General features: G+C 42.9%; 1 protein-coding gene across 1 annotated transcript; it reads right to left on the reverse strand.

The window, feature by feature from the left end:
- Positions 1 to 734: 734 nt before the first annotated feature.
- ankdd1b (ankyrin repeat and death domain containing 1B) lies at positions 735 to 10,066 on the reverse strand. The gene is made up of 15 exons (XM_036526839.1): positions 9,892 to 10,066; positions 8,405 to 8,505; positions 8,125 to 8,223; positions 7,881 to 7,979; positions 7,376 to 7,480; positions 6,950 to 7,054; positions 6,055 to 6,153; positions 5,681 to 5,779; positions 4,760 to 4,858; positions 4,463 to 4,561; positions 4,049 to 4,147; positions 3,059 to 3,154; positions 2,209 to 2,410; positions 1,418 to 1,549; positions 735 to 790 (listed from the first exon to the last, which is right to left on the reverse strand). The coding sequence occupies exons 1-15, from the start codon at positions 10,064 to 10,066 to the stop codon at positions 735 to 737; spliced, it is 1,665 nt and encodes a 554-aa protein (XP_036382732.1).
- Between the last annotated feature and the right edge of the window lie 2,954 nt (positions 10,067 to 13,020).

The following is a 13,020-nucleotide window of genomic DNA, read 5'->3' on the forward strand; positions in this document are numbered from 1 at the left end:
TCATGTTTTTTAATAAGGGAAGCAAGCCAAACATTTTTGTGTTAAATTATTATAAATAAAATTGCATTCATAATGTGCGACTCAAATTTGGTCATGATTTTCAAAAAAAATGCCATTAAACATTCAATGTACGTTCATATTTATTCACTGTCCTACTTTCAGTCCTAGCAACGATCACTAATACAAATTTGCATACTTATTGCAAATATTTTTCTCATGAGCAATAACTTCGCAGTCAGTTGTACATAGGAAACATGTTTAAAATCGCATTTAACAATGAATATACACAATGTCTGACTGTATACATACTGCTCGCCACTGTGAAAATTCAAAGTACAGAGTAAGAGATGGAGGCATTACAATTGTGTCAGATATTGCAGTGTTAGAGATTCAACTAAATTTTAATTCTCACACTAAAATTCCAAAAAGTGACTAAGTGACATGGAAGTGACTGAATGAGTCTTCCAGAGTGTTGCAACAATTATGGTTTTTTTGAGTCTGGCAAATTCAGTCATTTCTCTTGCTTCTTCGAGGTTGTAGATGTAAGACAACCTGTTAAATTGCAACTCTACACCTAAAGACCATTGTTTTAACTCTCACCCTGATCTGATACAGACCGATGGAAGGAATCCAAGTGAAATGAATGTTTCACTTTATGTCAATGGTAACATCCCAGGAAAATCCATACAAAAATGTGTTTTCTTCACAGTCCAGATGGATTCCGGTTGCTGATGTCATGAGACGGTGCATTTCCTCATTTCAGTGCCAGTTGTTTCAAGTCTTATTTTGTCTGTAGAAAATGAATATGTATGAATTTGTGTAAGCGTAGCCTGGTAAAACTTTAAAGTTACAAAAACACTTTAAACTTCCTGATGAACAAAGGGTAATAAATTGGCAGTCTGAATTTCTTGTTCAGTTTAATAATACATAATAATGTAACTGCAAATGCATAGTAACTGCAAAATGTGCAGAAAAAGTGGCACTTAGGTCCCGTCGGCTTAAATAGGGATTGTCCCTATGCTGCATCAGATATTTGGTTAGAAGCAACACGTAATTGTTACTGGTCCACAGTAAAATGTAGATGTCAGGATAAACACAACAGTGGTGTATTGTACAATAAAACGTTAGCAGAGAAAAAATATGTGAATGTGTCAGTGACATTTAACATCAGAACCGCTAGGACCTTGGTTCAATCAGGTGTTAATACAATTATTTGTCTCGATCATAAATTAATGTGAGCTTGGCCTTTTGAAAGGGCTCTGTCTGGGTGCATAGCATTTTCACCCTGTCCCTGGAGAGAGATTAATTTGAGGTGACCAATGCTGACATTTTGGAGGGAAAATGATTACAGACAAAACGCTCTGCTGTCTTTGCACTGACATAAAGTGTTTTCATTGTGTGGACCGTAGATGCTGACCTGCTACGCTCTTGCTTCCAATGGAGAGGAGACCTTCGTGCAGCTCTTTGGCCAGGCTCTGGTGCGTAATTAAAGCTCCGTGAAGCCAGATGAGCATCATTCGGTTCCCATGTTCCTGGTAACTCCTGAGGCCTGGGAATACCAGATGTGTCAGAACGCGTGACATAAGATTCCTTCACCAATACACTCATAAAGCAGTGAGACATTCAGCATCCTGGACTGGTCATACATTTGCATGTTCTTCAAACCGCAATGCATGTAACTTCCTGTCTTACTAGCAACCTGTTATTTGTGGTGAATCAGGTGAGTAAACGTGGATTATCATTACAGTATTGGTTTAAGGTTTTAGCGCAGAGTGTTTTGGACTTAGGTCAATCAACAGGTGTAACTGTGGTTCAGCTTTATGTGTCCGATATTCTGCTGCTGACACATCATGCTCGTGGTTTTGGGTTGCGCTGGAGGCTCTGTTTGCTCACGTAAAACGTAATGACTCGGGATCACTCCTGTGGCGCCCATTGCTTTTTGGCTAGACGCACCGATTCTCAATCCCGCTCCTGGGGCCCCCCTGCTCCGCACGTTTTCCATCTTTCCCTGCTCTTCCTACCTGACTGAACTCAACTGTGGCGCTTTTGATTAGCTGAGCACACCTCATTTAATCAAGAGCATGTTTGGAGCAAGGATAGATAGAAGATATTCAGGACAGGGGGGCTCCAGGAGGAGGATCGAGAAACACCGGGCAAGAGTATTCACAGCGCGCAGGCACGGCCGATGAAGAGGGCGCGCTCCGTCACCTGTCCACTGCTCCTCGATGGCCGCCACTTGCTGCTCGTTGAAGAGCCAGTGCTGGGCCAGCTTCTTCCAGTCGTGGGGCTTGAGCAGTTTGTAAGCCAGGTTCCAGATGGTGGTGCGGATCTGCCTGGTCTCCGCTCTGTGGTCTAATTTGAATGTCAGCGGAGATTGGTCGTGAAGGCTTTCATTACTTTCCGCGTTTGCCTGAAAGGGTAATCAAATCTCGTTACTCCCAGAGAGAGAGGGCAGCAGCATTACTGTCAGGTTCAGTAAGTGGGAGAGACAGGCGTGTCATACAGACGCGCGGTTCCGTACCAGTCTGCCTTATTTTGCGTGTGACATTTGGCTGCCTTGTGTATAAAAGCGTTTCTACCTCCACCTGAAGATAAGTTTTCACCTGTTCAGTTTCAACATCTAATTGCTTGCATTCAGAACAGTAACATTGGAATTAACAAAGGAATAGAAACGTACTACTTGATGAGCAAAGAAAAAACAAGACGAAAACCATGTAGCATTGGGAAGTGACAAATTTCTACATTTGCATAAGTCATGGTGGTTTCATCAAACAGGCCAATGTGATCTTCAATCTCATTTATTACATGGATATTTTCCATCTGACATAATGAGCCTCATGGAATTGTGGGAAAAGATAAAGGAACACCAAATACTGTAGCACATCATGGTGAACTATTTTATGATGAGCCAGCGTGTGTTGATTTCATGCTATATACAGCAAACGAATGCAATACATCAAACATCTGTTTTTGTGGCATATTATATTTGGAGCAAACGATGACTGTGTACATGCGAGCGTGTGGGCTGGGTACCAAGCACAGCTGGAGAACTGCTCACCTTCTTCCACGCGAAATATCGTTCCGCTTTGATGATCATGTCCACAATGATAACCATGTCGGCCCTGGCTGCCACTCCGAGAGCCGTCTTAGCTTGCTGTTTGGAGTGAGACAATCCGAAAACGTTGCCATCAGCAGACTGAGATGGCTTTCATCTTCCAGCTGATGTACATATTTCAGTTCCTATATTTGGTCAATAGGCCCAACGTTAACAGCTCTGAGAAACCAAACTCAAGCCTCCTGGGAACATCTTTACGAGGACAGCACAGGACCCAGCTTTGAATGATTGGTAGGTCCACAAAGAGGTTTTCCGTCCTTCATCTCATTTTAGTGTGATAGTGAAGGGGCCAGAGTCTCGTAAATTCATTCTGAAGCAGATTGTCACAGCAGCACTTGCCAGTGTGGTAATTCATCATTGAATCAGACACTGATTCATAATCTGTCACTGAAACTGCAGATTCATCTCTGTAGTAACATATGGTTATATTTCATATTCATCATGTAATGGGAAGAACTGGTGTGTGGGTCTGAAGGCACAAAACCTTCAGAAGGCACAGGCAAAGATGCCTTTGAGCATTGATTTCAGAAATAGGAAATACTATGCTGTAAATATACATAATATGGTATGTATAACATACATTTGAAATTTGCCTGTCAAGGTGTCCCTAAGATCTTTTCTCTTCTTTTCGGATAAATCATGTATTTTATTTTTCATTTTTTTATAAATTTAGGTACACTGTATTTATGTATACGGACACAAACTATAGGCACAGATCCAAAATGTTTTGTTTTTTCTCCAAAGGTATTGAAAGTCACCAATTGTATTGTTCACAATATGAGCTATGGTACAACAAGATACAGGCATTAACAAATACTGACAGCCTGTAGTCATGAGCCCATCTGTAAATATCCACTGTGCAGAGTGTGCTGAATTCCTGAGTGACCTGGTCTTTAGGGCGGTCTGTGCCTTATTAATTCACAGTGGGACTACCTTGTCTTGGAGGGCCAGGTCTGGCCCGGCTTTCAGGATCATTTCCACAATGTCCACCTTGCCCATTTCTGCTGCAATATGGAGGCTGGTTTGGCCCCTCTGTAGAAAAAACAGCATTAACAGTTATGTTTTTTTGTAGCCTTCAGGATTTTAACATTGTCCAACCACTTTATTTTCAAGGACAAAAGCAGACATTTTGAAACTTGATGAATGAGTGTTGTTGCCAACATTACAGATCCGGTTCCAATATATCTTGATTCTCTCTATGCAAAGGAAGGCGTGCTCATGTTTGAGCTGGAAGGACAAAGTGAGGAATCCTTCCAGCTATAACTAAGTCCAGAAGACACCATCCTGTTAGCTGATCCAAGCTGGAGGCTCAGTATCAAATGGAGGCCACAACAGTACAGTACGCACTTGATCTGCCACGTTGACGTTGCAACCAGACTCCAGGAGTGTGTGGATAACAGGGATGTATCCATTCTTCACTGCCAGGTGGAGGGCGGCCTGCTGGTGCTAAGAGACAGAAACCTGCATCAGATATTTTTGTATGATCAGCATTTATCTTGACAGAACAGTTACAATAAGGATGCAGTATGTGCAAAAAATGTCTTCGAGTGAGTCAGGCAAAGTAAATGAACAAAAAACTGAATTACTAGGAATGAATTCAAGATATTGAGAGGACTGGTTACAGCCTCCGAACCAATGTCTCACCTGATTCTGAAAGTTCATATCCATGCCATTTTCAATGAGGAGCTTCACAAGTGAGGTATGACCCTTTTCAGAGACAGGATGCAAACAGCTGCTTTTCTCCTGGTGGGAAAGACAAAAAAGATTTCTGTGCAGTGAATTATTTGGGACTCAGCTGACCATCAGTTGTGACTGACCACTGGAACAGTATGGAACAAAACTAAAGAACAAACGTTGAACCATCTCTATCATTTTCCAGTCTGGCAGAGTAGACGTAATTCTTTGTGAAATGCAGTCCTGGGGAAGCTTGGTTCCATTTGCATAATCAGGCTTGGATGTACAATTCAATCACACTAAACCCTTCCTTTTAATGCTGTCAAAGCAAAGGTCTGCCCATTTCCCTTCCTGGCCGATCCAAAAGATCTCGTGTGCCCTAAATGCATTTCTGATAAAGGAAACAGAAAGGGTTATTAGTCCTTAGCTAAAGGCAGTACACTTATAGTGAGTGTTGGTGGCTTTTAGGCTTGGCCTGACCTCTAGAGGCCTGGGACTTTAAATTAGGAGCAATCTCACAGACACCTGAGAACCAGTCAAGGGTACTTTGGGACTTCCATTTTCTGCATCCCCAGAGGAGTGTAAGGGTTGCGTAGCTAGTATTAAAAATGGGAGAGCAGGCTTGCCAACAAGTTTGCTGTCATAGCTTTGAGTTTCATTGGACAACCACACTATGACCTCTCAATTAGTGAAAGTCATTACAGCCACTGTGCGTCACACGTAAGTAAGGGATGTAAATCCATTCACACCACTTTGTCAGACTCAGTCTAGAGCATGTCTGGATTCAGAGCAGGGCATGAATATAACAGAAAAGGTATTAGCATTTCCTCATGGGCCATTGCGCATATTCACGTGTTCCTTATCAAATATATGAACGGACATCTTGTGTACCGTAGTGACAATGTTAGCATCACAGCCAGCTTCCAGCAAGGCCTTGACACACTCCTCCTGGGTCTCCTCTGCAGCTAGGTACAGTGCTGTCTCTCCAGCCTGGGGGAGTGGACACAGGGTAGGGTTAGTCCCTGAACAGAAACAACCAGCACCACACACACACACGCACACACAGACACACATTAAAAATGCATGCGAATGAGTTTTCTCATCCTGAAAATGTACACGTGGCACCCAGATTTCTCTAGGGAGCTCTCTACCAAACCAATCTGTAAAGCCATTAGTAACACTTTTCACAAGACAGACAGAGTTTGGGTAAAAATAGTCCTCTGGCCCTTCAGTGACCAGAGACAGTACACAATGCGATTAGCTACCTTATTGACTTCATTGCGGTTGTCAAAGCGCTCCAGCAGGAGCTGAACAACCTCCAGGTGCCCGTTCTTGGCTGCCAGGTGCAAAGGTGTGTTCCCGTTCTGGAATGCACAGGGAGAGAGGAACACAACGACACCTCTGTTAACCTGATTTAACCTGATCTACTACCCAACAGTCACTCAATTTCAGCTCTGTAGAGCTAAAAATCCAGCCGCAAAACCACCTCTCTGAACCACAGGTTTCCTTAGAAAATAGAAAGGTATATTCTCTCAGTTGATATCATGGTTAGGTGAATGAAATGCTTGTCTGGAACAAAAGCTGGCACAGTAGTTCTCTTGGACCAGAGCTCTTCAAACAGTTCTCACAGCTTCAGAGTTACATTTTTCATGACTTATCAATGACATTTTAAGACTAAATGCCAGATTTTCATGAAGTATTTGTATTATTTGAAATTTTCAAATTCCCATGAAACTGTCCTCCCTTGAAGATGTCATTGTAGGGGGACATTTCTGAGACATGCAACTGTCAGAATATTTTGCCCTTGCACAAATATATGTTTTCAGATTTCCTGGCAGCAATTACCAGTCACAAATGACTTTTGGTAGCTGGATTAATGTGCTAACCAATGTGTAAGCAATATCAGTATACTGACAACTCTTACACCTGAGAGAAAAATGACACCATGCTAGTGAGTTAGCCAGAAATGTTAATTTTGGTTGCTGTGAAAATAAGCAAGTAACCATAAGTAACTGTTTTAAAAAAATTGAGCAATTTTCCAAGATGTTTCAAGGGCAGGATGAAAACATTGTTCACGGATTCCCAAGGACAGTGGGAGCCCCGTGCACACCTCCTGCACACTCATGCTGCCATCTGTGATGAGCTTGAACAGGAACTGACCTGGTCTTCCTCCATTGTGGCCATGTTGTACTGCTCCTCCATCAGCAGCTCCAGCATCTCCACACAGCCATGCTGCGCTGCCAGGGAGAAGGCTCTGTTCCCTGACTGAGAGAGAGAGACAGCGAGAGAGGAAGTCTGATTACATCATATCCTCTCAAACCAACACCAATCAGTGGCTTAGAGGCAGGAAGGTATAGTAATGAGAGAAATACAAGCTAAGCACCTGCAGAGAAGGAGCATCAGGAAAGGTTACTGTAGTGTGCTACAAAGGTGTGCTATGTCACCTCTTATGCATAGGTCTTACAATAACCTTCTAATGGTACAATTTTATAAAAACCAGCCAGTACGTCTGTAGAAGTAAAGGAGAGATGGTTGATTATCAACAAATTACCTGAAATGGAGATAAGTAAATAATGTCTTGGTTACCAGGTCTTTCTTATCCAGCTCTTTCATCTGCAGGTCATTTACAATGTACTTAACGATGTCTGTGTGGTTGTTGATGGCAGCACAGTGCAGAATGTTCATTCCTTCCTGCAGCACATAATACATTCAAAAAATCTGAGGGAGAAATGCAGTTCCACTGGATAGAGGGGAAAGAGAGAATATAGAGCACTCACATGTAGGCATTGTACAGCTATTTATGGTATGCAATGTTTTTCTTCTTTACATATGATTGCCTAACCTCATAATTACAGGAAACACTGCAAAAATATAAGTTGACCTTGATTTGACCCCAGGCCCATTGCATACTAAAAGCTGCTTGAAAAGGTTTTACAAATATTGCGCAAACTCTGTGAAAAAAAAAAAAACGCAAATAAATTAATGTAAATTTTGGAAAATCAGTGAAATGCATGAGCACTCTATTTTTTGAGAGACAGTTCTGGGAAAGAGTGCATTACAGCAACCAAAGCTCTAGGCTGGGTTGCCTTACCTGATTTTCGATCTTCTGGTCAGCTCCACCCTGAACCAATAATTTCAGGATGGTCAAGCTCCCGAACCAAGCGGCCAGGTGGATGGGGGTCACCCCGTGCTGCGTGCGGAAGAGGGATCTGCATGACCACCTGGGTCGGACGACGGGAGCAAACCGACGTGGACTCACCGCTCATTCCTCACGCTCCTCGTACAGTGCCTTCACGGTTATCGGTCAGCGTGCGAGGGTTTGTCTGCCTCCTCACCTTGTCCTGCAGATCCAGCTTTGCTCTCCTCCGAAGCAGGATCTCCACAGCCTCCGTGTTTCTCCCCGCCACTGCGTAGTGTAGCGCGGTGCGGTCGTGCTGAGGCCAGAGCAACGCACGGAAAGCATCAGTAACGTTAAAAAACATTCCACCAGCGTTCTGAGGAAAGACTCACAGAACCCCAGAGTACCGGGCTCGTACCATCGAGCTCCTGTAGTTCATTATTTTAGGTGCTGAAGTCCTGTGAAGCGTGGTCTGTCTGTCGCAGTTGGCCACTTACCACATTCTTGGCGTTGACGTTGACACTCCTTCCAAGAAGCTTCATGGTCGCAACGTCGTTTTTCTTTGCTGCCTCCATGTAATCCCTCTCGGACTCTAGCACTGCCGCAGAGCAGAGAAGGTTTGCGTCAGAACTCAGGAACAGTCCTGCTCCTAAGGCAGCCATGGTTCTTTCAGTGAAAGAGCCATGGTTGGGATTTTGTGAAATTAAAAACTCAGTTGTTAAAAGCTCAGTTGTTAGAATGGTGTCTCATTTTAAGCTTTATTTTTTAATATTCTAGTTTGTGTAAATCGCTCAGATGAAAACAATGAGTATAAATGTATGATTCCTCTTATTTTGTAGGATGAGTCCCTTTGGCTAGCTGTCATTTGTCTGTATAACAATGAAATAGGCTTATGTTTATGTTTATAGGCTATGTTTTCCTTAAAGCATGGTTTTAATTGAACTAATCTGGTATTGTGTCATGGTCTGAAGAGGGAACAAAGAGCTAAATGTGAATATTATTATCTACTTTACCAACTCATGAACTTGACATACAAACTATTGTTATTCCACCAATACAAATCCTGCTTTTCTTCTCAAACTAGTATTTAATTGTGTGTACATAAGCCAACCTGACATTAATGTATATGTAAAATATACAGTGCCTTATACATTATATTTCACATGCATCTTACAAACCTGACACCACTGATAGACAGATAGGCCTACTTTATACAGTAGACTTCTCTGCAGAGGCTGTTGAAGGCCTGCGTGAGAGAACAGCCCAGTTGGCTGCATGTATCTGCCTTGAACAAATACCTGCACAATGTGTTGGGTGTTCACTTCAAGCCTCACTGACATGCGCTCATGCCTGACTGAATTAATGATTAAGCGAGGGGATGTTGACTCCTTACAAATATTATTTCTGACATCACCCACTGGCATGTCAACTCACAGCAGTGAGAGACAGCACGCTCACAGCCTGCAGCAAGATTGACAGCACAGGACATTTTACTGCGTAATGGCGTAGAATGTGTATTTTCAAAAGCAAAACAGAGAAACGGTTACAGTCACATCACAATAGGCTCTAAAGTTAGCTAAAATTTAGCTTGGTTTGCACTATAATACTTTGACTGTTGTCAAAGTTAGAGATCCCTACACCACACTACATGTAGCACACACATACAAATGAGTGATATAGTTAAAAAAAATTGCATTCAGAAGCATCTATTCTCAACTTTCTTTCATTAACAACCTTTTTATGTCAAAGCTGTACCTAATTAAAGCATGACTGCAGAGTAACGCTGGTAACGTCAAACATCTCAATCTTTTACCTTTATCTTCTTGAAAAAATGTTGAGCGCAGAGATTTTTTGAATAGCCACTGAAATTCTTTTGATGTGCACACCTCCATTTCTAACCTTTACTTAAGAGGGTAGCACACAAACCGTAACTTTCTCCAGAACACCACCTCCTGGAGTTCCCTCTGTAAAACACAGCACTTACACATCTGCGCATTGTCGAAACTGGTGTCTGTCCCCGGGTCGGTCTCCCTGTGCAGGATGAAGTCTGTGAAGCCCTTGACATTCTCAGCTGTCATCCAGGTTTTGGGGTTCAGGTTTTCTTTCTTCAGCACGGGATGATTCTTCACTTTGTCTCTCAAAGCCAGAGCCTTCTCCATTGTGAACTCTCCGCTGCTCCTCCGAATCAAAGCAGGTCTCTTGACGTCTCGGTCATACAGAAAGCAGGGCCCGGCCCTTTATTTACTCTAGATGTCTCACACATGCTCACACCCTTGGTAACTTGTTCCTTGGGATATGAGCCGGCAATAGTGCACCACTGGTGCATGAAACTGCTGCCGCGAAGAGTTTGCTCTTAAAACAATTACGGGATCCACAGTTCTTTGCTCTTAAAGTCCATTGCTTGGCTTTCGTTTTTAATTGTGTTTGTAATTGATTTTAAAGTGTTTATTCTGTCTCATCCCAGGTGGTTTCTAAACTTCTAATAACCTTGCTTCTCTCTCATACAACTGTGATGATAACCCTGTTGTTTTAAGGGTTTGAGGTAAATTTAAAATGTCTTTATACAGTTAAACATTCTAACATATCAAGGGCAAATCAAGGCACCTAACTCAAGCAGTTCCACTGCTACCCCATCCCCCAGGTCTGTATTTCCCATCCTTTGATAGATTTCTCAGATATGGCCTGAAAAATGTGTGCTGGCATTGTGCTGTATGTAAATATATATTTCAGTATATTGTTTTTTTCCATACAGAGTAATTGATTCATTTCACAGTAGTGCAATTTTCTAATCTGGCTGATGGGAACCAATCATCTAAGGGTTCACAGGCAGCTAAATCAAAGTAGCTGGAGCAGTCACCCTGAATACAGATCCTACTTAAATATGTGTGTCAGTAAAGGACAGAGCAGCTTATCAGACTGGGATATATTCTGAAAAGGAATTCCTCCGAGGCCCATGAATCGCACTGCATGCGAGTTTAGAATGCTGATAAGATTGTCCCGCAGGGGTACGCATCACACCCCGAGCAATTCCATTAAGCAGAGTGTGAACGGTCTTCACTTTAATGGGACTAACATGGCAGCATTTAAATACTCGCTCCCACAGAAGTCTCCACTTTCTGAATGGAATTTACCCGCACTTATTACTGACAGAGGCACAGGACGGCAATGAAATATAAATGATAAAAAGCAAAATACCACCGCCATAACAGACGTGAAATGAGTGAATTATTTATTATGTTTCAACACACACACACATTTCTGACTTGGTAATGTTCTGTGTATTTGAGAGCACACACTTCCATCTCACTTAAACAGGGCCATAAATATTGAGGGATCATAACATTACTTTGTTATTAGTTCATAGCAGGACACATCCTAATCATTCAGAAATATTTTTGCCTCACATTTGTAGCTTTTCACAAATAAATCTGAAATTTCAACTTCACATTTCACTTTTTGTGCAATTTCTTCTTCAAGACATCCTTAATTTAGGAACGCATATTATGTTGTAATAAATTACATATTCCAAGCAAAAGTGCATTAAACATTAGATATGGCGTACAATAGATTTAACCAATAAATTAAGTAGCAGCAAGCGTATTTTTTGGACTTCCACAGCAATTTCAGCTGGCTGAAATTAAAAGTCAAAGCTTTAAATGGCTTTTCAATATTTTCAAGTACCAACCATGAATCCTTCAGCTCTGCTTGGACATGGGACCAGGAGGTGACCGCGCCTGGCTGGTGTTTACAACGGGAGAAAAATGACAGCCATCCCAGTCCCCACACAGAGTACTTTCAAATATTGCTTCTCCTGACAGAGGCGGAAGGCGCTCAGGGTTTTGACAAATGGAGGAGCGGTTTTTGGAAGCTCGCGTGGCTCTTTGCAGCTCTGCACATTCCAGTGATGGGGTCTGTGGGCGTTGTGGTATGCGGGGGAGAGGAGCGGTGTCCCCCTCCCGCAGGGTGACAGATGGATATGAGGCACTCTCAGTTAACAGGGACTCCAGCTGCGTGAGGCGGCGCCGGTCGAGAGGGGCGAGTGACGTCCCGTTAACGCGCGCCCTTCCCACTGAACACGGCGCAGCAGGGACCGGTCTCCACACGGAGGGTGCCCCGGGGAACGCTGGCCGTTAAAACCTGCAGTAAGCTGGAATGCTTTCACTACATACTGCACCCTGTCCTGGAGGCAGCATTACACTGTCAGCATGCAAGGGTATTAATTAATGTGCGGTGCAAGATGCTTGCAGCTGAGCACAATGCCGTGACCTCTGAACTACACATCTGAATAGCCAGCATTCGTATGCATGTGGGTATCGTCATGGCTGTTGTTATAATCCTTTATTGCCTTACTTACTGATTCTACTGCAATTTATGAAACGGTTATGATGTAGTTAAAGGCAGTGCTGTGTATCTTGTGATAAGGAAGTCAGCGATTTTAAAACAAATTAAAACCAAATTATACTGGAGAGAATAAATTCACAGAGCACAGCAGCCAAGCGGACAGTGCCGAGTGGGGGCATGTGAATGTTAAACAGCCAACGCTCCGACGTGATCACACAGCAAACAGAGGTGTTCTTCAAACTGTTACAACTGACAGCTGATCTCAGAATCTACGTGCGTGGGCTGGTCTTCTGGGTCCGCTCGCTTCTCCTGTCAGGTTCTTTGCTCAAAGAGCCAGCGTCACCTGAAGAATTTGTCGATGGTGTTTCTGGAGGCTGTGACTTTGGCCTTCTTCGAAGGAGGAGGAGGGGAGGATCCGCGTCTGGAAAAAGACCGGTGAACAAACACCCCAATCAGGAAGAACAGCACATCTCTTCTGCCTTTCGCCATGTTCAGTTCAGTATTTTGCCTTGAACGTCCTGAAAACGCAGTCATGTGCTTGCATTTGGGTTTGGTGCCAATAGAGATCTCCTGAGTTCCTGTTGCTGTAAATTTACGCAGCTCAGAAAAAAAAACTTTGGACAAATGTGACACTGTCTTACCTCTTGTTTTTACTTCTTGACTTCAGAGCCACTTGGAAGTCTTCGGATTTTCCTGTGGACAGACCCAGAATGTTGGTGAATGTAATTCAGTCACTCCAAGGAAGGAGTTAAAAGGATAACTCTTTAGGCTG

The sequence above is a fragment of the Megalops cyprinoides genome, chromosome 4 (assembly GCF_013368585.1).
Source record: "Megalops cyprinoides isolate fMegCyp1 chromosome 4, fMegCyp1.pri, whole genome shotgun sequence".
Lineage (NCBI taxonomy): Eukaryota > Metazoa > Chordata > Actinopteri > Elopiformes > Megalopidae > Megalops > Megalops cyprinoides.

What these genes read in the sequence shown, in the direction of transcription:
- ankdd1b (XM_036526839.1), bottom strand. Translation starts at nt 10,066, where the DNA reads ATGGAGAAGGCTCTGGCTTTGAGAGACAAAGTGAAGAATCATCCCGTG. An exon ending in ACCAGAAGATCGAAAATCAG is followed by an intron (nt 7,481 to 7,880) that starts GTAAGGCAACCC and finishes TATGTGCTGCAG; the next exon opens with GAAGGAATGAACATTCTGCA. An exon ending in TGGAAGCAAGAGCGTAGCAG is followed by an intron (nt 791 to 1,417) that starts GTCAGCATCTAC and finishes CATTTTCTACAG; the next exon opens with ACAAAATAAGACTTGAAACA.